The 21300-nt window shown below is 38.3% G+C and overlaps 1 protein-coding gene across 1 annotated transcript; it reads left to right on the top strand.

The window, feature by feature from the left end:
- Positions 1-435: 435 nt before the first annotated feature.
- On the top strand, positions 436-9771 carry LOC100060152 (butyrophilin-like protein 1). Its single transcript, XM_070244392.1, has 10 exons — positions 436-573; positions 1188-1328; positions 3368-3718; positions 4301-4582; positions 4724-4924; positions 5507-5527; positions 5617-5643; positions 5824-5850; positions 7931-7957; positions 8949-9771. The coding sequence occupies exons 2-10, from the start codon at positions 1253-1255 to the stop codon at positions 9464-9466; spliced, it is 1530 nt and encodes a 509-aa protein (XP_070100493.1). The 5' UTR covers positions 436-573; positions 1188-1252; the 3' UTR covers positions 9467-9771.
- The last annotated feature ends 11529 nt before the right edge of the window (positions 9772-21300 follow it).

The raw sequence follows: 21300 nt of genomic DNA, 5'->3' as shown, positions 1-21300 counted from the left end.
ATTCTTGGAAATACAGCTCTAAGGTCCTTAGAGCACAGACCCCTCCATCGTTGACCTCTCTTTTTCCCCTGCACAGCTCTGCCCATGGCTTCCAATGTCAATTATGGCATGGTAGGAGGACATGTGCTTCTCCTGGTTTTCTTCTCTAAATCAGTTAACCTTGTGAGTTGAACATTGGGATGACCAGAAGACCTGAATATCATACAGGACGATGACTCCCTCTCCCTCAAGAATGTGATTTCAGCCCTTTGCAGATGAGAGGAGAGAGTTACACTGAGCATTTTAAACAAAAGCAACTTTAGAGTTCCTATCATTCTATAACTCAACCCAGTCCAAAGTCCCTTGGGATGATCTTTATTACTTCCACTTCTAAAGTAACTAGAAGAGCTGGAGGCAGGCTGCGACTTTCTTGTTAGACACGTTCCAAGAGGGATATTCAAATGCCAGTATCTCTTGGCAGCCCTGTTTGTCCCTCTTATGAATAGTGTTTTTCCGTTCCAGAGATGGGTGAGAAACCTGCTGCTCCCAGCCCCTGCGACCACACACTCGGATGGTGACCACAAGAACAACCAGGTGCAAACTCTCGCCGGAGCTGGGCCTTGTCGGTGCACTGAGGAGTCCAGGAGCTTCCGGGAACCCCCTTGGCTCAATCCAGATCGTGAGAGGGGAATGTGTGGTGATGTGCAGTTGTGTCTGTGGGAGATGTGGGTTCTGAGAAACGAAGGGCTTGAGCTCTGGGTTACGTGGTGAGAAAACTCCTTTCCCTTTTGAAAGTTAAGCCACAAGTATATTTGTGGTCAAAATAAATAAACAAATGATTGAATTAATTCCAATAGATTGGCTGAGAGGAGTGGACAAATTTTGTCTAACTTTATTCCTCACTATTGAACTCAGGGTTTTCAATTTCAAGAGAGTTCTGTTGGGAGGGTAAATACACAAATAAGCAAGAGAGTGCATAGGACACAAGTGAACAGTTTACAGTTTTCTACACCTGCTGGGGACACTGGTTTTCAGAAAGAAGAGAGGGAAGGAAAACCCATTGGGGTAGATAGGAGTTGGTGGGTATTTGTCTTAAGGTCTATGAGGGAAAACAGCCAAAAATCTGCATATAAAAGTAAATGTTCAAACAGGAGATTGTTTCCTAAGAACTTTCACTCTGCTGGCTTTCTCACCAACTTCCTCTACAGAGCACCTCATTGTCACAGGGAACAGTTCATATTTCCAGCGTGCTCCACTTTCTTCTCTGAAGAATATGGTGTGTTTTCCTGGCTATTCTCCGGCTGGCTTCCTCCTCCTTCTCCTTCAGGCATCCAGATGGTGCTCAGCAGGTCAGTGTTCTGCCTCATGCTTTTTATTTATTGGCGTGTTTCAGTGGCTCTTCTCATATAATGAAAAAACTTGGTCATCCATCACTCACAACTCTGCCCCCTCTCAGAGACAGTTATATCCTAAGGAGTCTGTGGCTGTGTCTGTTGCTAACAGGAGGGTTGAAGTGTCCAGCCAAGAATAGGAGTGTTCTCCTTCATATCAATGCCCTTTCCTCCTTTGAGCAGACCTCATAAAACTCATAGCTGTAATATTTATCTAAACATTTATTGAGTATGGGTGATTTTAGCCTGTTTGATTTTGATGTAACTGTTGGTTAAAATATACTTTGTAATGTTCACACTGCCAAGAAAACCCAAGTCTGAGTACAAGGAATTTGGACTCAAGATCCCTAAGCTCTATATGGTTATGTTCTTGGACAAATCATTTATTCTTTCTGGAACATGAATCCTTCTTTCATAAAATAAAAGGAGCCCTCAGGATGAAGTTTTTAGACTCTAAGTTTGGAGAGACACCAGCTATGAGATAACAATAATGACATTTTTGTTATCATCCCTTTAATTTGAGGACAGTTAGGCAGTGAGTATCAAAGTGTTTAATTCTCATACATGTTGAATCTTCAGTTCTACAAGAATCTATCCTAAAGGCAAGCTCTCCCATGTGTATAATCAGGTAGAGCTGACTACATATACTAAAATGGTTGGATGTTCTTTATTGCAGAAATTGGTATATAACGATCCCATTTATGTGAAACATAATGATATTTTCCACTATCCTGTGGCTATAAGTAATGTCAATACCTTTTCTTAAATTAAATGGCTTATATAACATGTATCACCAACAGCCCAGAATCAGTTAACTAAGGGCACACATCCATTGAGTTATACTAGTACCCTGGGTTTTACACAGGCATGGAAAAGAAAGAGGGACCACAGCCTCAGTGCAGGCTAATGGCCAATGTGATGCTCCTTGCCCAGAACTGCCTGATCCACACTCCCTGGGACAGACTGGCCATGGGCTCCTTCTTCTAAGCTCATATACCCTTGACATTTGTGCTCCCTCCTCCTGGGTATCCACATAGCCATGGCTTGGGGAACTCTTCCCACTCCACAGTGGCTGCATTTGCAGGCCCTAAGTCCTCACCTTTCACAGGATCCACAATATTCTGGGCATCTGATAAGCAGTTTTGCCCAGGGAGTACCTGTCACTTTTTGGCTAATGGGATCTCTACAGTAAAATAACTTTCAAGCAAATGGCTGTAAGTGACTTTGTGAAAGAGCATATTTTAGAATTCAGACTAAGTTCCCATTTTGGTCCTCAGCATCCTCCTTCCCTCCCTTGGGGACTCCAGCTGTCCTCTCTGGTAGGCACTGCTCTGCCTCTTAACATCTGGAACCACTGGTCTCCAAGTCTTGCACCCCTCTCGGGAAAATATTTTTTATGAAAAAAGTTCTCTATGATTCTAAGCTTTCACAGTTATTTGAAAAACCAAAAAGGCCTACTTCACCTTATAAATTCTGCTTTTCATCTTGGTATAAAACACTATTAATCCTCCCCCCACCCCACCCCAACACACAGTAACCTAAATCTCAAGGTCAGAAACATCTGCTTACCCCTAGGAGCAGAGTGCCGAGAGACAATGGGATGAATGAGGAGAGAAGAACCTTCCAATACTCCCCTTCTTGCCACCACAAAAAATATATATATATTTGCTTAATAAGTTACTTTGCCATATTTAATTCTCAATAAATCTCTTTTCCATAGGTTTTACATAATTCATATATAAACACTGTTTGTAAGTGTGTAGAAAAAAAATATGTCTTCTCAAATGCAAACTGTCAACAATTGCTACTTCTGAGGACTACAGTTGAAGAAGTAGATTTTTATATATAAATAAAATTTAAAATGTATATTAATTTTTTGGAAAATAATACAAATAAGAAAGGAATATGTTTAGGTCCCTAAATAAAGAGATGCAGATGGGTCTTCCATCTCATGTTCCCTCACTCATTCCCCCAATCTGTCTCTGATTTTCACGCAGTGTCCGAGTTTTCTGTGAAGGGACCAGATGAGCCCATCAATGTCTTGCTAGGGGCAGATGCCACTCTGCCCTGCCAGCTGTCCCCTGAGCAGAGTGCAGCCCACATGCACATCCGGTGGTACCGAGACCAGCTCTCCCCTGCTGTGCTTGTGTACCAGAATGGACAGGAACGAGGCGGGCAGCAGATGCTGGAGTACCGCGGAAGAACGGAGTTGGTGGGGGACTCCATCCACAAGGGGTCTGTGGCGCTGCTGATCCAACACGTCCGTGCCTCTGACAATGGCCAATACCAGTGTCGTTTTGAGGATGGTCACATCTCCCAAGAGGCCATCGTGGAGCTGCATGTTATAGGTATGTTAATTTGACACAGAGTGTATATGTCATGCTGTAAGGCAAAGAGAACGGTGAGGACATCTGGATTCCTAACCTAGTATTTCTTGTGACCCTCCATCTGTTGCTATGCTACTTTACCTTGCAGAATGGCAATTTCCTCAACTGTACAGTGAGGATAAGACTCTATACTCTATTTGCTTTTAAACACCAGTATTTCTGAAGGTGTTTCGGCAACCTAAAAATCCTGAATTAACTATTATTAATTCAGATACGTACTGAAACTCCCAAACATTAGTTTTTACCCAATCAGGAGAGAAAGACAACTAACAGAATTAAACTCCTTTTATTTTTAACTTTGTGCATTTTTTTCCTCTCTTTGGAATGACTCCAATGCTCTCCTAGTCCTAGAAGAATGCAAAGGCATTAAGCTGATTTCAAAACTGTTTCATAGGTTAGCCTAACACTGGCTGTGAGTGGTTTCTTGACCTCTGAGCTTCAGTTTACTCATCAGTCTAGTGAAGGGTATAGTTTGGCCTTCAGATTCAGGAAGTCCTAAGCCCCGAAGACCACAAGCCTCAGGCACGTGGCTTTTCTCCTCAGGTTTGGGCTCTGCCCCTCACGTTCACATGATGGGGCCTGAGGATGGTGGGATCCGAGTGCTGTGCTCCTCAGGTGGCTGGTTCCCAAAACCCAGAGTGCAGTGGAGCAACATGGCGGGAGTGAAGCTACCAACCCTCTCTGAGTCTCAAACCCAAGATGGAGATGGGCTCTTCTATGTGGAAGCATCTCTTGTGGTCACAGACAGCTCCCTGGGCAACGTGACCTGCTCCATCCAGAATCCCTTCTCTGGCCAAGAAAAAGTGTCAGCCATCTTCCTTCCAGGTCAGTGAGGCATAAACCCCAAGGCAGAGTTGGGAGTGTGGTAAAGGCAGAAAGGAGGGAAGAAGGGCTGGAGGGAGCCTTGGAGAGAGGGCAGGGCTTCCTCTAGGCTGGTCCTTACTGTGTTTCCCCTTCCCCTGTTAGAGCCTTTCTTCCCCAGGACATCTCCATGGAAGGCAGCCCTGGCTGGGACACTCCCTGTGTTGGGGCTCCTCCTCATCGGGATCAGCTACACTGGCTGGAGAGAACATCAAGCCAAAGAGAGAGAAGTAAAGAAAACAAAGAAAGAATCTCATGAAAGAGATCAGATGAGGAATGAAAAGGAAATGGCACTTACTGCCAAAGGTAAATCGGGGCAGCAGGGCAATTCAGAGGTTCATGGAAAAGCTGGGGACACAGGTAGTATAAGGCAGAAGCGGAAATGAAAGGTTGCGAAAGGACCCCAAGGAAAACAGAGGGTATCAAGAATTCCACTGAACTGAGAGTCTTGTGGAAAGGAGAAAACCATATGGGAAGCTAGGAGATCTGTGGGCAGAGGTCATGAGTCCTCCAAAGTGGGGCTCCTCAAACCACACCAGGCCCTTTCATGCCTCTGTGCTCTGACCTGTGCTGCTGTTTCTCCTTGTGGAATTGTCTTCCTAATCTTCTCTTCCTATTTGTTCTTCAAGAATAAGCTTCAGAAACACCTAAAAAATCTTAGCTCCCATGAAGAATCGGCACTCCTTCCTCAGTAATCCCACGATACTTCCTATGAGCTTTTCTTAATCCTTGTCATTTTAGATTTGACATACATTTTTGCCAATATTTCATGCCTACCTGACTATGAGACCCCTAAGGGAAGGCCAAACTGAATTCATTTAGCTCCTCCCCAAACTCAGGAGCAGCTAAAGCCCAAGTTGATGAATTTTACATCTCTTCCTTTTTCAGCGAACCTTGAGGCAGAGCTTGGTAAGTCTTGCTTCTTCTCATGCTGTGTTTAGAGTTTGTTTCCCTGTCACACGTGTTCTGGGTCTCTCACTGAGTGTTGTTTCTTGCAGAAGGGCGAAAAGCATTATACAATGAAGGTAAGAGACTCTGGGTTTCCCTCGCCACCTGATGTCCTGATGCCCAACACTTCCTCAGCTTCCTTCTCTTAGAGGGAATGACTCAAAGATTTAGTGGTGATCAGTGGAAGAAAAATAAGGGGAAGGAAAATGAACACAAGGCCCCAGATTAATGTTTCACCTGGATTTGTTCTGTTTTAGATTGGAAGAAGGCCCTGCTGTATCCTGGTAAGTAACTCTCTGGGCTTAGATCCTGCCATCTGCCTCTGGTATTCTGAGTATAATCAGCAGAGACATAAACACACACATCCATTTGCAAACTGTGAAAATTTATTTGGTATCAATCTGTAGTATTTTGTATTTGGAGGCTCAAATAATCAATTGTTTTCCAGAGCTAAGGATAAAGAAAAAATAACTGCTAACTGGTAAATTCCACAACATGCCTAGGGTAGGACTCAACATGAATTGTGAGCCCATCCACTATGGAGAAGGAAGGAATAGAATTCAGAGCGATTTTGATGAGATTTGGGAAAAATAAAGACTACCCTATATCACATCAGCATTTCTATACTGTAAATAAAGTTTTTAAAAATTATATCACATTTTTAGTTTTTTGGTGAAGAAGATTGGCCCTGAGATAACATCTGTTGCCAATCTTCCTCTTTTTTTTAATCCCCAAAGCTCCCCAGTACATAGTTGTATATCCTAGTTGTAGTTTCTTCTAGTTCTGCTGTGTGGGACACCACCTCAACATGGCTGGATGAGGGGTGCTAGGTCCTAGGCCAGAATCTGAACTGGCAAACCCCAGGCAGCTGAAGTGGAGCGTGTGAACTTAACCACTCCACCACGGGGCTGGCCCCAGCAAATAAAGTTTAAAAGAGCACATAATGTACTATATTTTATATTTGGAAAAAAATGTTAATTGTGATTTTACTTATTTTACCTATTCAAAATAAAGACAATAAAGTTCAATATACAGGAACAAAGATTTATGTTTGAAAAAGTTTGAAAAACAATCTTTCAAAATATTTTAATATCATTTCTAAAAATATATTTATCTAGTGATAGAGGGAATTGGCTATTTTTATACCTTTTAATATCTGTGCCTTTGTATTGTGTGGGTTTACAAGTGTGTGTGTGCATGTGTAATATAGAGTTGGATCTCAAAAACATACCAGGTCATTTCTTAAACATATACTTGTGCAATGTTAACATGCCCGATGGTAGCATAAGCCATTATCTCTGAGCATGTGGAACTTAAAGTCCACTGGGAGAAGTAAGCTAGGAACCAGGCAAATAGACACAGCCTGATAAGTGCTTTGATAAAAGGAGGTCAGAGGAACCCCTCCCAAGGGTTAAAGTTGGTTAAGTAGTTTCTATTAAGAGTTTTCTTCATGAGCTGCTTAAAAATGTTCCCATGATTCTAGAAGAGAGCGCAAAGTACTAAGGGTGAGGACATATGAGTTTTAGTCCCAACTCTGCCAATTATAGCTGAGGAATCAGGTCATTTTCTCTTTCTTCACCTTAGTCTCCTTATCTCTAAAATGAAAAGATTGGAATAGATTATCTGAGATGTCCTTCTTGATTCATATATTCATAGATTCTATACATCAGAGTGCTACACTTCTTACAGAAGGGCAGTTCAGTGAGAGATCATAGTACTGCTTCTGTCAAGAATTACAGATATGTCCTTATCTGCCTATTGCCCCAAGACTCTATGAGAATATCCAATCTTTAAATAAAATCACAAGCCCTATCATAAGAGAAGTGGCAGCAGGAAGAAGCACATTCAGTTCTATTCCTCATGAGGAATCTGTCTCAGGAGAAAGATATTTAAAAAATCTGATTAAAGGGATAAAAATAACGAGTCAGTTCAAAGGCCTTAGTCACAAGCTTAAGCTTTACTCTGAAGAGGTCATAGGCTGGAAAAACCCCAAAATAAAATAAAATGAAACGACATTCAAAGCTCTCATCCTCGGTGAGGAGAGTCATAAAGGTCTTAAGAGAACAGGCACCTAAAACACTAGACCTCATTCCAGGTGTTCTCCAAACCTGGTTCAGGCTGCAGAAGCTTATTGCCCCAGCATCAGGCTGAATTAGGGGATAATTCCTAAACTGGGATTGAGCACAGAAGTCATACCACATGTGTTATAGTCCCTGGACACTACCAGAGTTTGAGGGGCTTAGAGGAGAAAGTGAGGAGAGTTGAGCGGAGAAAGTGATGAGCTCAGGAAGGAAGCATTTTGCCTCTTTTTCATTCCCTGGATATGCTGCCCCCTTGGTCTCAATTTGTATTGCTCTTTTTCAGACTGGAGAAAGGAACAGTTCCAGCCTGGTGAGTGGTTCTTTATCTCTTGGCTTCCTCCACTCTGCCCTCTGATGTCCCATTTTTTCTTCCTAACATCATCTCTTGGCTTCCTCCAATCTGCCCTCTGATGTCCCATTTTTTCTTCCTAACATCATCTCCTAGTTAAAAAGATAGAGGCACCATTATTCTACTAAAGAGAAGGAAGAACATGAAGATCATTAAATGTTAGCCTGAACTGAAATTGCTGCTGGGATTAGCTACTCTGGTTGTGTTCTCACCTTTATATATTGGCCCAGCTTTTTCGTCTGTGGAGTCTACTTGGTTCTGAAACAGGAATTCACATAGTCCCTCAGCTGAGGAGACCTCCAGCTAGTCAAAAATGCTCAAAGTGGCAAGAGTAACTCAGCTTCTCTCTTTTTTTTTTTTTAAAGATTTTATTTTTCATTTTTCTCCCAAAAGCCCCCCAGTACATAGTTGTACATTTTTAGTTGTGGGTCCTTCCAGCTGTGGCATGTGGGACGCCGCCTCAGCATGGCCTAGAAGAGTGGTACCATGTCTGTGCCCAGGATTCGAACCAGCGAAACCCTGGGCGGCCAAAGCGGAACTCGCAAACTTAACCACTCTGCCACAGGGCCGGCCCCCAGTCAGCTTCTCTTTTTAAAGAGCTCAGCTCACATGGAGGCTGTTGCTAACTGAGGAACATAGGTCTAATTTGTAGAGAATGTGGAAAGAACACTGTTCTCAAGTAAATACTGCAAGTCCTCTGCTCACTCCAGCACTCTCCCAGGAAACTGATAGTAGCATAGCCAAGATCAGATGAGATCAGTAGCCTGGAACCCATGGTGAGAGCACATCTAACACCCCAGCTCTACCTCCCCCAACCAACACACATTCAGAGGAGAGGTGTTCTTTCACCACTGGATCCACATTTGCCCTGTTTTGTTAAGGTTTCTCCTGTACAACAGCTTTCTGAAATACACAATGCTGGCCATTTCCTTTCCTTTTTTTCCCCTTACAGCCCCTGTGATTCTAAGTCATGAAATCTTTCACCAGAACAATTCTGACCCAGAGAGAAAAGAGAACTTCAGGGAGGGAACACAGGATCTATCTCTCAGTAATAAGCAAGAAGACTGCAACCTTATCACACTTACTCAGGAAGGCTTCAGTTTCTGGAGACATTTTTGGGAGGTGGACATTGAAGACATTGATGAGTGGACTCTAGGCATTTATGAGGAGCTCATAGAGAATAACAAATATCTACAAAAGAAGAAATACAGAGTCTTAGAGAAGAAGGGATATGAATACAGGGCTCTCACCTATTGTCTACAAGATATTTCTCTAGAAAAGTCTCTCCTGATAGAAAAGTGTCCGCGAAAGATTGTGATTTTCCTGGATTATGAGGATGGTGATATTTCTTTCTACAACATGACTGATGGTACCCACATTTTCTCCTTTACCCAAGCAAGCTTCTCTGGGTCTGTCCATCCTTACTTCAAACTTAAATCCATGGAAATGTCTTCATCTGCACAATATTAAGTAACTTAGAGGAAGAACCTATGCTATGAAGACAGTCGCCCATTCTTCGTAAACCCTGGGGCTTCAGTCCTGATGGGGAGCCTCAAGCTCACTGATTATGAGGCCTCTTGGTCTAAGTCTCCATGAGTCTCCATAACCATAGTTTCTGACCACATCAGGCACTGTTTCTTAAACATTCTGCAGAGAAGAATCTTTTTTTCTTGTTATTGTTATGAATGATGTTTCTTGCTTTATATCTACTATATCACAGACTGATGATTTTCTTCAATGAATTACTGGAAAAATGAAGTGAATAAAAAACAAAGCCATACAATTACAAGTGCTAATTATTTTATGATTATGTTCAATATGCCTAAAATAATTCTGTCAGTTTGCTCTAAAAGTTTTTTAACACTCTATGTCTGCATTTGTTTCATAAATAACTGGTAAGAAAAAGTTTGTAGATAGGTACTGGTCTGTGGACCACACTTTGAGTAGCACAGCTAAAGCCATATTCAAATGAATAAAACTTAGATAAACCTCCTCACATTTCTCAACAGTAGCACAGAATAAAACTGACATTGATTAGAGTACTGGAATTGTCTTGTCCCAGTAGCAGGGAATAATTAGTGCTAGACTATAAAAACTGATCCAGGGGCCGGCCCTGTGGCTGAGTGGTTAAGTTCGCATGCTCTGCTTTGGTGGCCCAGGGTTTCTCCAGTTCGGATCCTGGGCACAGACACGGCACAGCTCATCAGGCCATTTTGAGGCAGCATCCCACGTGCCACAGCTAGAAGGACCCACAACTAAAATATACAACTATGTACTGGGGGAATTTTGGGAGAAGAAGCATGAAAAAAAAGGATAGGCAACAGTTGTTAGCTCAGGTGCCAATCTTAAAAAAAAAAAAAAACCAATCCAGTATTAAAGAACAAATCTTAAAAGCAAAACTCAAAAGGATCAAATTGCTTATAAGTATATCAACTTCATCCCAAACCAAAGCTCAAGAGAGTAAAATTCACAATGTCTGACATCCAATCAAAAATTACAAGGCCCTGGGGCCAGCCCAGTGGCATAGACATTAAGTTTGGCATGCTCTGCTTTGGTGTCCTTGGTTTGCAGGCTCAGATCCCAGGCTCAGACCTATACCACTCATCAAGTCATACTGTGGCAGCAACCCACGTACAAGATGCAAGAGGATGGGCACAGATGTTAGCTCAGGGCCAATCTTCCTCACCAAAAAAAAAAAAAAAAAAAATTATGAGGCACATAAGAAAGCAGGAAAATATAACTCATAATAAAAAGAAAATCAATAAATTAAAATTGACATGGAACTGATTTAGATGTTAGAATTAACAGACAAGGACATTAAAACAGAAGTTATAACTATCTTCCAGATGTTCAAAAAGTTCACTAGAGATGTACATTTAAAAGAAAGACTCAGATTGAACCTCTGGAGATGGAAATGATGTATGAGATGAAAATTATAGGGGATAAGATTGACAGAAGGTTAGCCATTGCAGAAATAAATTATTAGTGAACTTGAGGACATAGAAATGGAAACCATTCAAAATGAAACACATGGCAGAAAAAAGTACTGAAAAAATGAAGAGTATCAGTGAGTTGTGGGAAAACTTTAAAGGGCCTAATACAAAAGTAATTGAAGTCCTTGAAGAGAGGAGAAGGGTAAACAGAAAAAAGATTTCAGAAAATAAGAGTGAAAAATATATTCTAAATTTGATCATTATAAATTCCAAATCCAAAAGGTTATCTTAGTCTGTTTGGGCTGCTCTAACAAAAATACCATAGACTCAGCAGCTTATAAACAACAGAAGTTTATTTCTCACAGTTCGGCAGGCTGAGAAATCCAAAATCAAGGTGCCTTCAGATTTGGTGTTTGATGAGAGCCAGCTTCCTGGTCCATAGGTAACTGTCTTCCTGCTATGTCCTTACATGGCTGAAGGGGCGATGGAACTCTTTGGGGTCTCTTTTATAAGGGCACTAACATCATTTATGAGGGCTCCACCCTCATGACTTAAGCACCTCCGAAAGGCCCTATCTCCAAATATCATCATTTTGGGAATTAGGTTGCAAAATATGAATTTTAAGGGTACACAAACATTCAGTATATAGCAAAGTTCGATGAACTCAAAGCACAAAAATGAAGACGATACCATGGCACATAAAAGTCAAATGTCTCAAAAACAAAGATTTACAGAAGCCAGAACAAAAACACACACAGAAGAATAAAGATAAGAGTGACAGTCTATTTCTCATCATAAACAATGCAAGTGAGAAAACAGTGGAGGAATATCTTAAAGTACTGGAAAAAATACATTGCCAGAATAGAATTTAATACCCAGTGAAAATATTTTTCAAAAACAAAGTGAAATAAAGACGTTTGCATTTATAGACAAGCAGGGGGTAAAAAAAAAAACATCATCAGTAGCAGACCTACACTATAAAAAATGCTAAAAGCAGTCCCTTTAGGCAGAAGGAAAATGGTGACCAATGAAAATTTGGATCTATACAAAGGCATGAAGAGCACTGGAAATAGTATCTGCGTGGGTAATTATAGAATGGTTTCTTCTTATTGTTTAAAAATTTTAAAAGATAAAAGACTCCTTAAACAAAAATAATAACAATGAAGTATGGACTTTATAACAGAGGAAAGATTTAAATGTATAACAACAACAGCACAAAGGTAGGAGGGAAGACATGAAAACACATTGCTGTAAGTCCTATAGTAGATATAAAGTAGTATAATATCACTTGAAGTTAGAATGTTATAAGATAAATGTGAATGCTATAAACCACAAACAATCATTAAAATAACGAAAAGAATTATAGCTATTAAGCCAAGAAAGGACATAAAATGGCTCTTAAAAAATAATCAAAACAAAAGCAGAAAAGGAAGAAAAAGGTAACAAAGTACAGACAGGACAAACAGAAAATAAATAGATGATAGACTTGAATCATATCAATAATGACATTAAATGCAAAAGTAGAAAGCACATTCTTTTCAAGTTTACACAGAATATTTATCAAGATAGACCACATTCTGAGCCACAAAAATATATCTCAATAAATTTTAAAAGATTCACATTGTAGAAAATATCTTCTCTGTTCACAGTGAAATTAAATTAGAAACCAACTCAAGAAGATATCTGGAAAAATCCCCACATATTTGGAGACTAAATAACATACTTCTAAATAAACCTTGGGTCAAAGAAGAAATAAAAAAGGAAGTAAAGTGCATTTTAAACTGCATGAAGACAAAAACAGCAGATTAAAGTTTGTGGCATGCTTCTCAAGCAATATTTTAGGGGAAATGTATAGCACTAAATGTCTATATTATAAAATAAAAAAGGCCTTAAATCAATAACCTTAGCTTCTACCTTAAGAAACTAGAAGAAGAAGACCAAATTAAACCAAAGAAAGCATAACCAAAAGAGAAATAATAAAGTTGAACGTCGAAATAATTAAAACAAAAGACAGAAAAACAATGGAGAAAAGTCAAAGAAACCTAAAGCTAGTCCTTTGGGAAGCTCAATAGATTTGATAAATCTCTAGCTAGATTGATCAAGAAAAAAAGAGAAAAGACACAAATCACCATATAATCGATAGAGAGGAGACATCTCTACATATTCTACAGATATTAAAACAATAATAAAGGGACATTATGAAAAACTTTATGCCAATAAATTTGACAATGAAGATGAATAAATTACTTCAAAGACAAACTCCCAAAGTGTATTCAAGAAGAATTAGATAACCTGAATAGCCCTGTATCTATTAAGGAAATTAAATTTGCAGTTAAAGGCCTCCCTACAATGAAAACTCTAGGCCTGGATGACTTCATTGGTGAATTCTACAAAACATTTAAGTATAATATAATACAAAGTCTGCACAAACTTTTCTAGATAATTGAACGTGGTGGAATTTTTCCCAATTCATTCTATGAAGACATAATTACCCTGACACCAAATCTAGACAAAGACATCACAAGGAGAGGAATTACAGACCAACATCCCTCATGAATATAGTTTCAAAATATCTAACATAATATTAGCAAATCAAATCCAAGACTATATCAACGGGAGAAATCAGCATGATCAAGTAGTGTTTATGCCAAGAATGCGAATCAATAAAACGTTAATCAATGTAATTCACCCTATTAGCAAACTTAAAAGAATAAATAGATGGTAGAAAAAGCATTTGACAAAATCCACATCCATTTCTAATAAAAAGCTCAGCAAACAAGAGACCTGCCTTACCCTGATAATGGACAATTATGAAAAATCTATAGAACTACTATACTTAATCATGAAAGGCTGAAGATTTTTTTCTGTAAGATGAAGAATAAGTATGTTTGCTCTACTAAGCTTCAACATTAAGCTAGAGGTTCTAGCCAGTGCAATAAGGTAGTAAATATAGTAAATGGGCAAACAGATGGGAAAGAAAAAAATAAAACTGTCCTTATTTTCAGATGATATCATCCTCTAGTTAAAAATGTCTATGGACTCTACAGAAAAGCTACTGGAACTAGCAAGTGAGTTTTAAAAGACTGCAGAATACAAGATCAATGTGAAAACAGCAATGGAATTTCTAGCATCAATCAGAAAGAGAAACAAAAAGCAATACCATTTGTAATAGCATTGTACATACTTGTACACTAAAAACTACAAAACTTTGCTGAGAGAAGTTAAATATTAAGTTGCTGATTCTCCCCAAGTTTATCTACAGGTTCAATACAATCCCAATAAAAAACCCTACAGGCTTTAAAAAAAATAAATTAGCATGTATATTCTGAAATTCATATAGAAATGTAAAGGATCTAGAATAGCCAAAACAACATTGCAAAAGAAGAAAAAATTGGAGGACTAACATAACCTGATTATAAAGCTACAGTAATCAAGACAGTAATGTATGAGTATAATGATAAACAGTTCTATGATACAGAACAGAAAGTCTAGAAATACACTCACATGGAAAATTGATTGTCCAAAAAGATGAAAAGACAATCAGCGTGGAAAGGATCATCTTTTCAACAAATTGTTCTGTAACTATTTGTTATCCATATACAAAAGGTAAAAGAATGGATCCATACCTCAACTATAAAAATAATTAACTAAATGGATCATAAGCCTAATTATAAAACCTAAAACTATAAAACCTCTAGAAGCAAATAGGTAAAAATATTTATGACATTGTGTTAGGTAAAATTTTCTTAAATAAAACACTTAAAGCTTATTCCATAAAATTTTTAAAAATTGATGATTTGGATTAAGGTGCTAGATGACTAGATTACCCCCCCCCCCCCCCATATCCTTATTTCCATCCTGAAAGAAATCTGGAATATACCGTCCAGAGAGGATAAACTGATCATTTTGGTGAGGGAGAAAACAGACAACAGGTTAGGTAGAAACAGATAATAGGGCAATAAAATGTGAATATGTTCAAGAATTCCATAATCCAGACTTGTAACTTCCATGTAACAATTTGGAAGCCCCTTTCCTGGGGAATCTGATTTTCCTAAGAGGAAACACCTAAAGATACTGACATCTGACAAAAGATTTATCAAAATCACCCTATATTGAAGTTCAATGTCAACAAGATCCACGTATGTACTCAGACTTAGAACAATCCCCCTGCTCTTAATCAGGGTCAAAAATTCAAAGACTAACAGGTATTGGAGTCAAAATTCCAACATGGAATATAGAGACATAAATGGATAGAAAAACTTGAATGAAACAGAGACTATTCATGGAATAGAAAGTTTTAAAAGAAATTATTATTAATATTTCCAGAGTGATCCAAAAGACATTGCATCCACTAAGCAAGAACAAGGTACTATAAAAATAGGTCAATCATGTAAGCGAGAAGTTTTAGAAATGGCAATAGATATGAATGATCCCAGAGAAGATGTAGAAGATAAAGCTGAGCTTTCCCAGATATTAGAGAATAAAAAAAACAAAAACAGAAAATAAGAGGTTAAGATAAGAAAACTGTATAATCAGTGGCTCAGTCCTGAGGTTCTAACATGTGAATAATGTGTGGAAGAAAGAAAGAACCGACAATGTGGAAGAGAAAACATCATAAATGAAATAATTAGACAAAATTTTCCAGTTCAGAAAAATGTAAATATCCAGTGTAAAATAGCATACCAAATTATTGCACGACTGAAATTACATTCATATGAAGACACATCATTGAGGATTTAGACCTTACAACAGAATCACTAGAGATAAAATAGTAGTGAAGGAAAATAATTTTTTATCCAAGCTTCTATAGCCAGCCAAATAATAAATCAAGCATTAGAGTAGAATAAAAATATTTTCAGGCCTGCCAAATGCCTATCTTGATGTTTACATTGTTTTATGAACTATCTTGCTCACTGATTTCTCCAGAAAGTGTTTTTGTAAACTGTCAGAGAGCATTTTACTGGGCTATGGCCAAGAAATTCTGTTTGTTTTATTCTATTGTTAGAGCTTTCATGTAACAGTTACAATATTGTCCTTTCTTTCCAAAATTAGTCTTAAGCCCGCTAGTTGGTTTTTCAAACTAAATTTACACTGTTTAAAGATAGCTAGGGTGAACAACTCATTCTAATTTGCCTGGGATTTTCTCAGTTTCATCATTGAAGGTCCCACATCTGGGAAACTCACCAGTCCTGGGAAAACTGGAATGATTGGTGACCCTAGGAACAAGTGATACAGCTATAAAAAAAATTAACACACAAGTGAAAATAGTGGGTACTTTGGGAAAAGGAGGGGATGCACTCAGAGAGCGACACAGTGGAGGCTTCTCAAGTGACTTTAGTCTTAATTTAGGTGATTTATTATTATTTAAAAAATATGTAAGGGCCGGCCCTGTGCCCAAGTGGTTAAGTTTGCAGGCTCTGCTTTAGTGGCCAAGGGGTTGCCAGTTTGGTTCCTGTGTGTGGACCTAAGCACCGCTCATCAAGCCATACTGTGGTGGCATCCAACATAGAAGAATTAGAACTACCTACAACTAGGATATACAACTATGCACTGGGACTTTGGGGAGGAAAAAATATAGATAGATAGATAGACTTCCAGTTCCATCACAAACATATAAAGAGCTTGGAAATCAACATTACCACCCTTCCAACAATAAAAGATGAACAAACCAAAATCAGTGACATTTCTTGGACCCATTGGAGAAATGAGGTCTTAGAGACAACCACCACCTTGACATCTGGAGAGACATGTGCATCCAGAGAGACACAGCATCTGAGATCTGCTTACCTGGAGGAGAAGTCACTAGAGCCATAAACTGGTAGGAACATTTAAGTTGCAATATGGATGAATTTCTGGAGTGTGGGCTAACTTGTGAGTAATAAACTCCTGGCAGTGTCAGTCTTATTGGATCCCCCACACTTTTGTGGACCTTCCCTCTATTAACTTCACCTGGTTCTCATGATGAGTATTGGAGAAAGATCCCCTCATATTCCTGGAGAGAAGAGGGGAGGAGTAATCTTTGAAACACACCCAGATCCTACTTCATACCAAAGACCTACTCTCCAGTGGAAGGGACTTCATCAGAGCAAATTCTGAAACCTTATCCAAGCTAGTAGAAGGGATTCCTCCCACTACAGTCCCCTCCATCTTTCCTATCTCACCTAAGGGTGAGGGGAGTGAAACATAGTCAACAGGAGAGAGAGTTTCAGGAAAATACTTTGGGAACACTGCAGCCAGGGAAAGGAGAAGGGAGCAGGGGGAAAAACACATTTTAAGGCCACAACCTTGAGATACAGGCCCACGAAGAGACTTAATGAGAAAATTGCAGAATTCTCTACCATCCCCAGGTGCTACGACATATCAGCAAATTTCCAGTGTAGTAACAGTGGATTACATCTGAAAGAGCTTCATGACAGACTCACTGTGAAGAGCCATATATAAGGAAGCCCCAAAGACAAGAGGGGAGACAAATACAAGGACAGTAGAGGAAGTTAAGGCCTCTAGTGCCTATGCTACGGCAAACATTAAATTCAGCCCAACTCCTATCAGATGAACATAAATCCTCTGACTAAAGGCCTAAGTGCTTTAGTTCCTATTACCTGATCCAACATGTCTGACTTTCAGGAAAATATTACAAGGCACACCAAAAGACAAGAAAAAGCGCAGTCTGAAGAGACAAAGTCAGAATCATAAAGAGACACAGACAAGATACAGATGTTATAATTATTAGATAGGAAATTTAAAATAACTATGATTAATATGGTAAGGACTTCAGTGGAGAAAAGTAGACAACATGCAAGACCAGATGGGTAATGTAAGTAGAGATAAAGAAATTCTAAGAACAAACCCAATGCAAATTCTAGAAATCAAAAAGCACAGTAACAGAAATAAACAATGCCTTTTTACAGACTTGTTGGTCAACTCAAAATGGATGGAAAGAATCAGTGAACCTGAAGTTCAGTGAATAGAAACTTCCCAAACTGAAATGCAAGGGAAAAAAGATGTCAAAAACAGATTAGAACATACAATAACTTGGGAAAATATCTAAAGATGTCACAAACTTACAATTGGAACACCAGAAGGAGAAGTAAGAGAGGAAGCATAAGAAATATTTGAAGTAATAATGGCTGAGAACTTCCCAAACTACTTGACAGACACTGAAGCACAGATTCAGGAAGCTCAGAGAACTCCAAAAAAGATAAACACTAAAAATACCACACCTAATTATATCATATTCAAACTGCAAGAAGATAGTGGATTGGAATCTTTCAGTGGTATGGGGGAAATTGTATAGTTAACAAAGTGTACTAAGTGAAAGAAACCAGGTGCAAGAGGTCACATACAGTATGATGCCATTTATGTGAAATATCTGGAATAGGTCAATCCATACAGACAGGAAGCAGATTGGTGGTTGCCAGGAGATGAGGAGAGGGGAGTGATAAAGAGTGACTGCTTCATGGGTGTGGAGTCTCCTTTGGGAGAGATGAAAATATTTTGGAACTAGAAAGAAGTGATGGTTGCACAACATGTGAATGTACTAAATGCCATTGAATTGTACACTTTAAAATAGTTAATTATATGTTATATGGATTTAACCTTAATAAAAAATAATGTGAAGGAGAAGAAAAGACTTTCACAGAGACATAAACCAAAGAAATCCATTGCTAGTTTACCTGTCCTGCAATAAATGTGAAAAGAAGTTCTTCAGGCAGAAAAAAAGTGATACAGATCAAAAAGTAGATCTTTATAAAGAAAGAAAGGTTAGAGAAAAAAACAACTGAAATTAGAATTAAACTTTCTTTTATTCTCATTATTAACTGATATAAAAGACATCTCTTCAAAACAATAATAACAACAGTGTATTTGATGATTATAGTATATGGATGAATAAAATGAAAGACAGTGATATCACAAGGTACAGGAGAGAGAATTGAGGAATACTGTATTATAAGCTATCTGCATTACACATGGAGTGGTATAGTATTATTTGAAGGTTAGCTTAGACTATTTAAAAATCCATATTGTAAACTCCAGGTAAAACACCAAAAATTTTAAAAAGATGTGTAAATGATATGCTAAAGGAGGTAATAAAATGGAATCACATGAAAAGTTCTATTAAAACCAGAAAAGGAGGAGGAGAGGAAAAAAAAGAACAAATTCAATGAATAGAAAACAGTTACAAAGATAGTAGATATTAATATGACTATTAAAAAAATCACTCTAAACGTGAATGGTCTAAACACACCAATCAAAAGACATAGATTGTCAGCATGGGTAAAAAAACAAGACCCAACTATACGTTGTCAATAAGAAACTCACTTTATATTATAAAGATTCAAATAGTTAGAAGTAAAGGGATGGAAAAAAAATATACCATACTAACATTAATTGAAAAAAAGTTGAAGTATTTGCATTAATTTCAGATGAAGGGCAACACATAATGACAAAGGAGTTAATTCCCCAGGAAGATGTAACAATCCTAAACGTGCATGTAACTAACAACAGAGTATCAGAATACATGAAACTAAACATCTATAAAAGGATAAATAGAAAAATCAACTATTACAATTGGAAATTTAAACAACCCTTGTAATAGTCTTATATTGCTGCTGTTAACAAATTACCAAAACTTAGTGGCTAACACCACACAAATGATAATTTTACAGTTCTGTAGGTCTGAAGTCTGACAGGTTTCACTGGGTTGAAATCAAGGTGTTTGCAGGGCTGCACTCCTTTCTGGAAGCTCTAGAGTAGAATCTGTTTTCTTGGCTTTTCCAGCTTCTAAAGGCTGCACATATTTGGCTCATGGGCTCCTTCCTTCATCTTCAAACTAGAAATGGCAGGTTGAGTCTATCTCACATCTCTGATACCTTAATCCCTATTTGCTATGTAATATAACATATTTTACAGGTTTTGAGGATTAGGATGTAGACATATTTGGAGAACCATTATTCTGCCTATCATCTTCCTCTATTGGTAATTGATAGATCAGGATTAACATCAGGTGATCAAAATTAAAATCAACAGTGATAAGTCGTGTTGATTGTACAAGCATACCTCAGAGATATTGCCGGTTCAATTTTAGACCACTGCAATGAAGCAAACATCCCAATAGAGTCATATGTTTTTTTATTTATGTTTACACTATACTGTAGTCTTTTAAGTGTCCAAATACAATTATGTCTAAAAATGTATATACTTTAATTTTAAAATATTGTATTGATAAAAATTGCTAACCTTCATCTGAGCCTTCAGCAAGTCATATAATCTTTTTGCTAGTGGAGGGTCTTGCCTCAATGTTGATATCTGCTGACTGATCAGAGTGGTGGTTGCTGAAGGTGGGGGTGGCTGTGACAATTTCTTAAAATAAGACAACAATGAAGTTTGCAGACGTATTGACTCTTCCTTTCACCAACAATTTCTCTGTAGCATGTGATGCTGTTTGATAGCATTTTCCCACAGAACTTCTTTCAAAATTGGAGTCAATTCTCTCAAACTCTGCCACTCCTTCACCAACTAAGTTTATGTAATATTCTGAGTACTTTGTTGTCATTCCAACACTCTTTACAGCATCTTCACCTGAATTAGATTTTACCTGAAGAAACTACTTTCTTTGCTCATCTATAAGAAGCAACTCCTCATCTGTTAAAGTACTATCATGAGATTGAAGCAATTCAGTCACATCTTCAGGACCCACTTCTAATTCTAGTTCTCTTGCTATTTTTACCACATCTGAAATTACTTCTTCCACTTGAACCCCTCAACATCATCCATGAGGTTTGGAATCGACTTCTTCCAAAGTCCTGTTAATGTTGATATTTTGACCTCTTCCTGTGAATCAAGAATATTTTTAATAGCATCTAGAATGATGAATCCTTTCAAGAAGATTTTCAATTTACTTTGCTAAGATACAGCAGAGGAATCACTACCTATGACAGCTATAACATTATGAAATACATTTCTTAAATAATAAGACTTGAAAGTTGAAATTACTCCTTGATCCATGGGCTGAAGAATGGACGTTGTGTTAGCAGACAAGAAAGCAACAATTGTCTTACTGTACATCTCCATCAGAGCTCCTGGATGACCAGGTGCATTGTCAATGAGCAGTAATGTTTAAAAATTTTTTTTTCTGAGCAATAGATATCAACAGTGGGCTTAAAATATTCAGTAAACCATATCATAAACAGATGTGCTGTCATTCAGACTTTGTTATTCCACTTATAGAGCACAGGCAGTATAGATAAACAGCATAATTCTTAAAGGCCCTAGGATTTTTGGAATAGTAAATGAGCATTTGTCTCAGCTTAGTCACCAGCTGCATTTGCCCATAGCAAGAGAGTCAGCCTGTTCTTTGAGGCTTCGAAGACA

This window comes from Equus caballus, chromosome 20 (assembly GCF_041296265.1).
Source record: "Equus caballus isolate H_3958 breed thoroughbred chromosome 20, TB-T2T, whole genome shotgun sequence".
NCBI lineage: Eukaryota > Metazoa > Chordata > Mammalia > Perissodactyla > Equidae > Equus > Equus caballus.
Note: the sequence above shows the minus strand (reverse complement) of the source record. Positions and strands in the feature narration are given on the sequence as shown.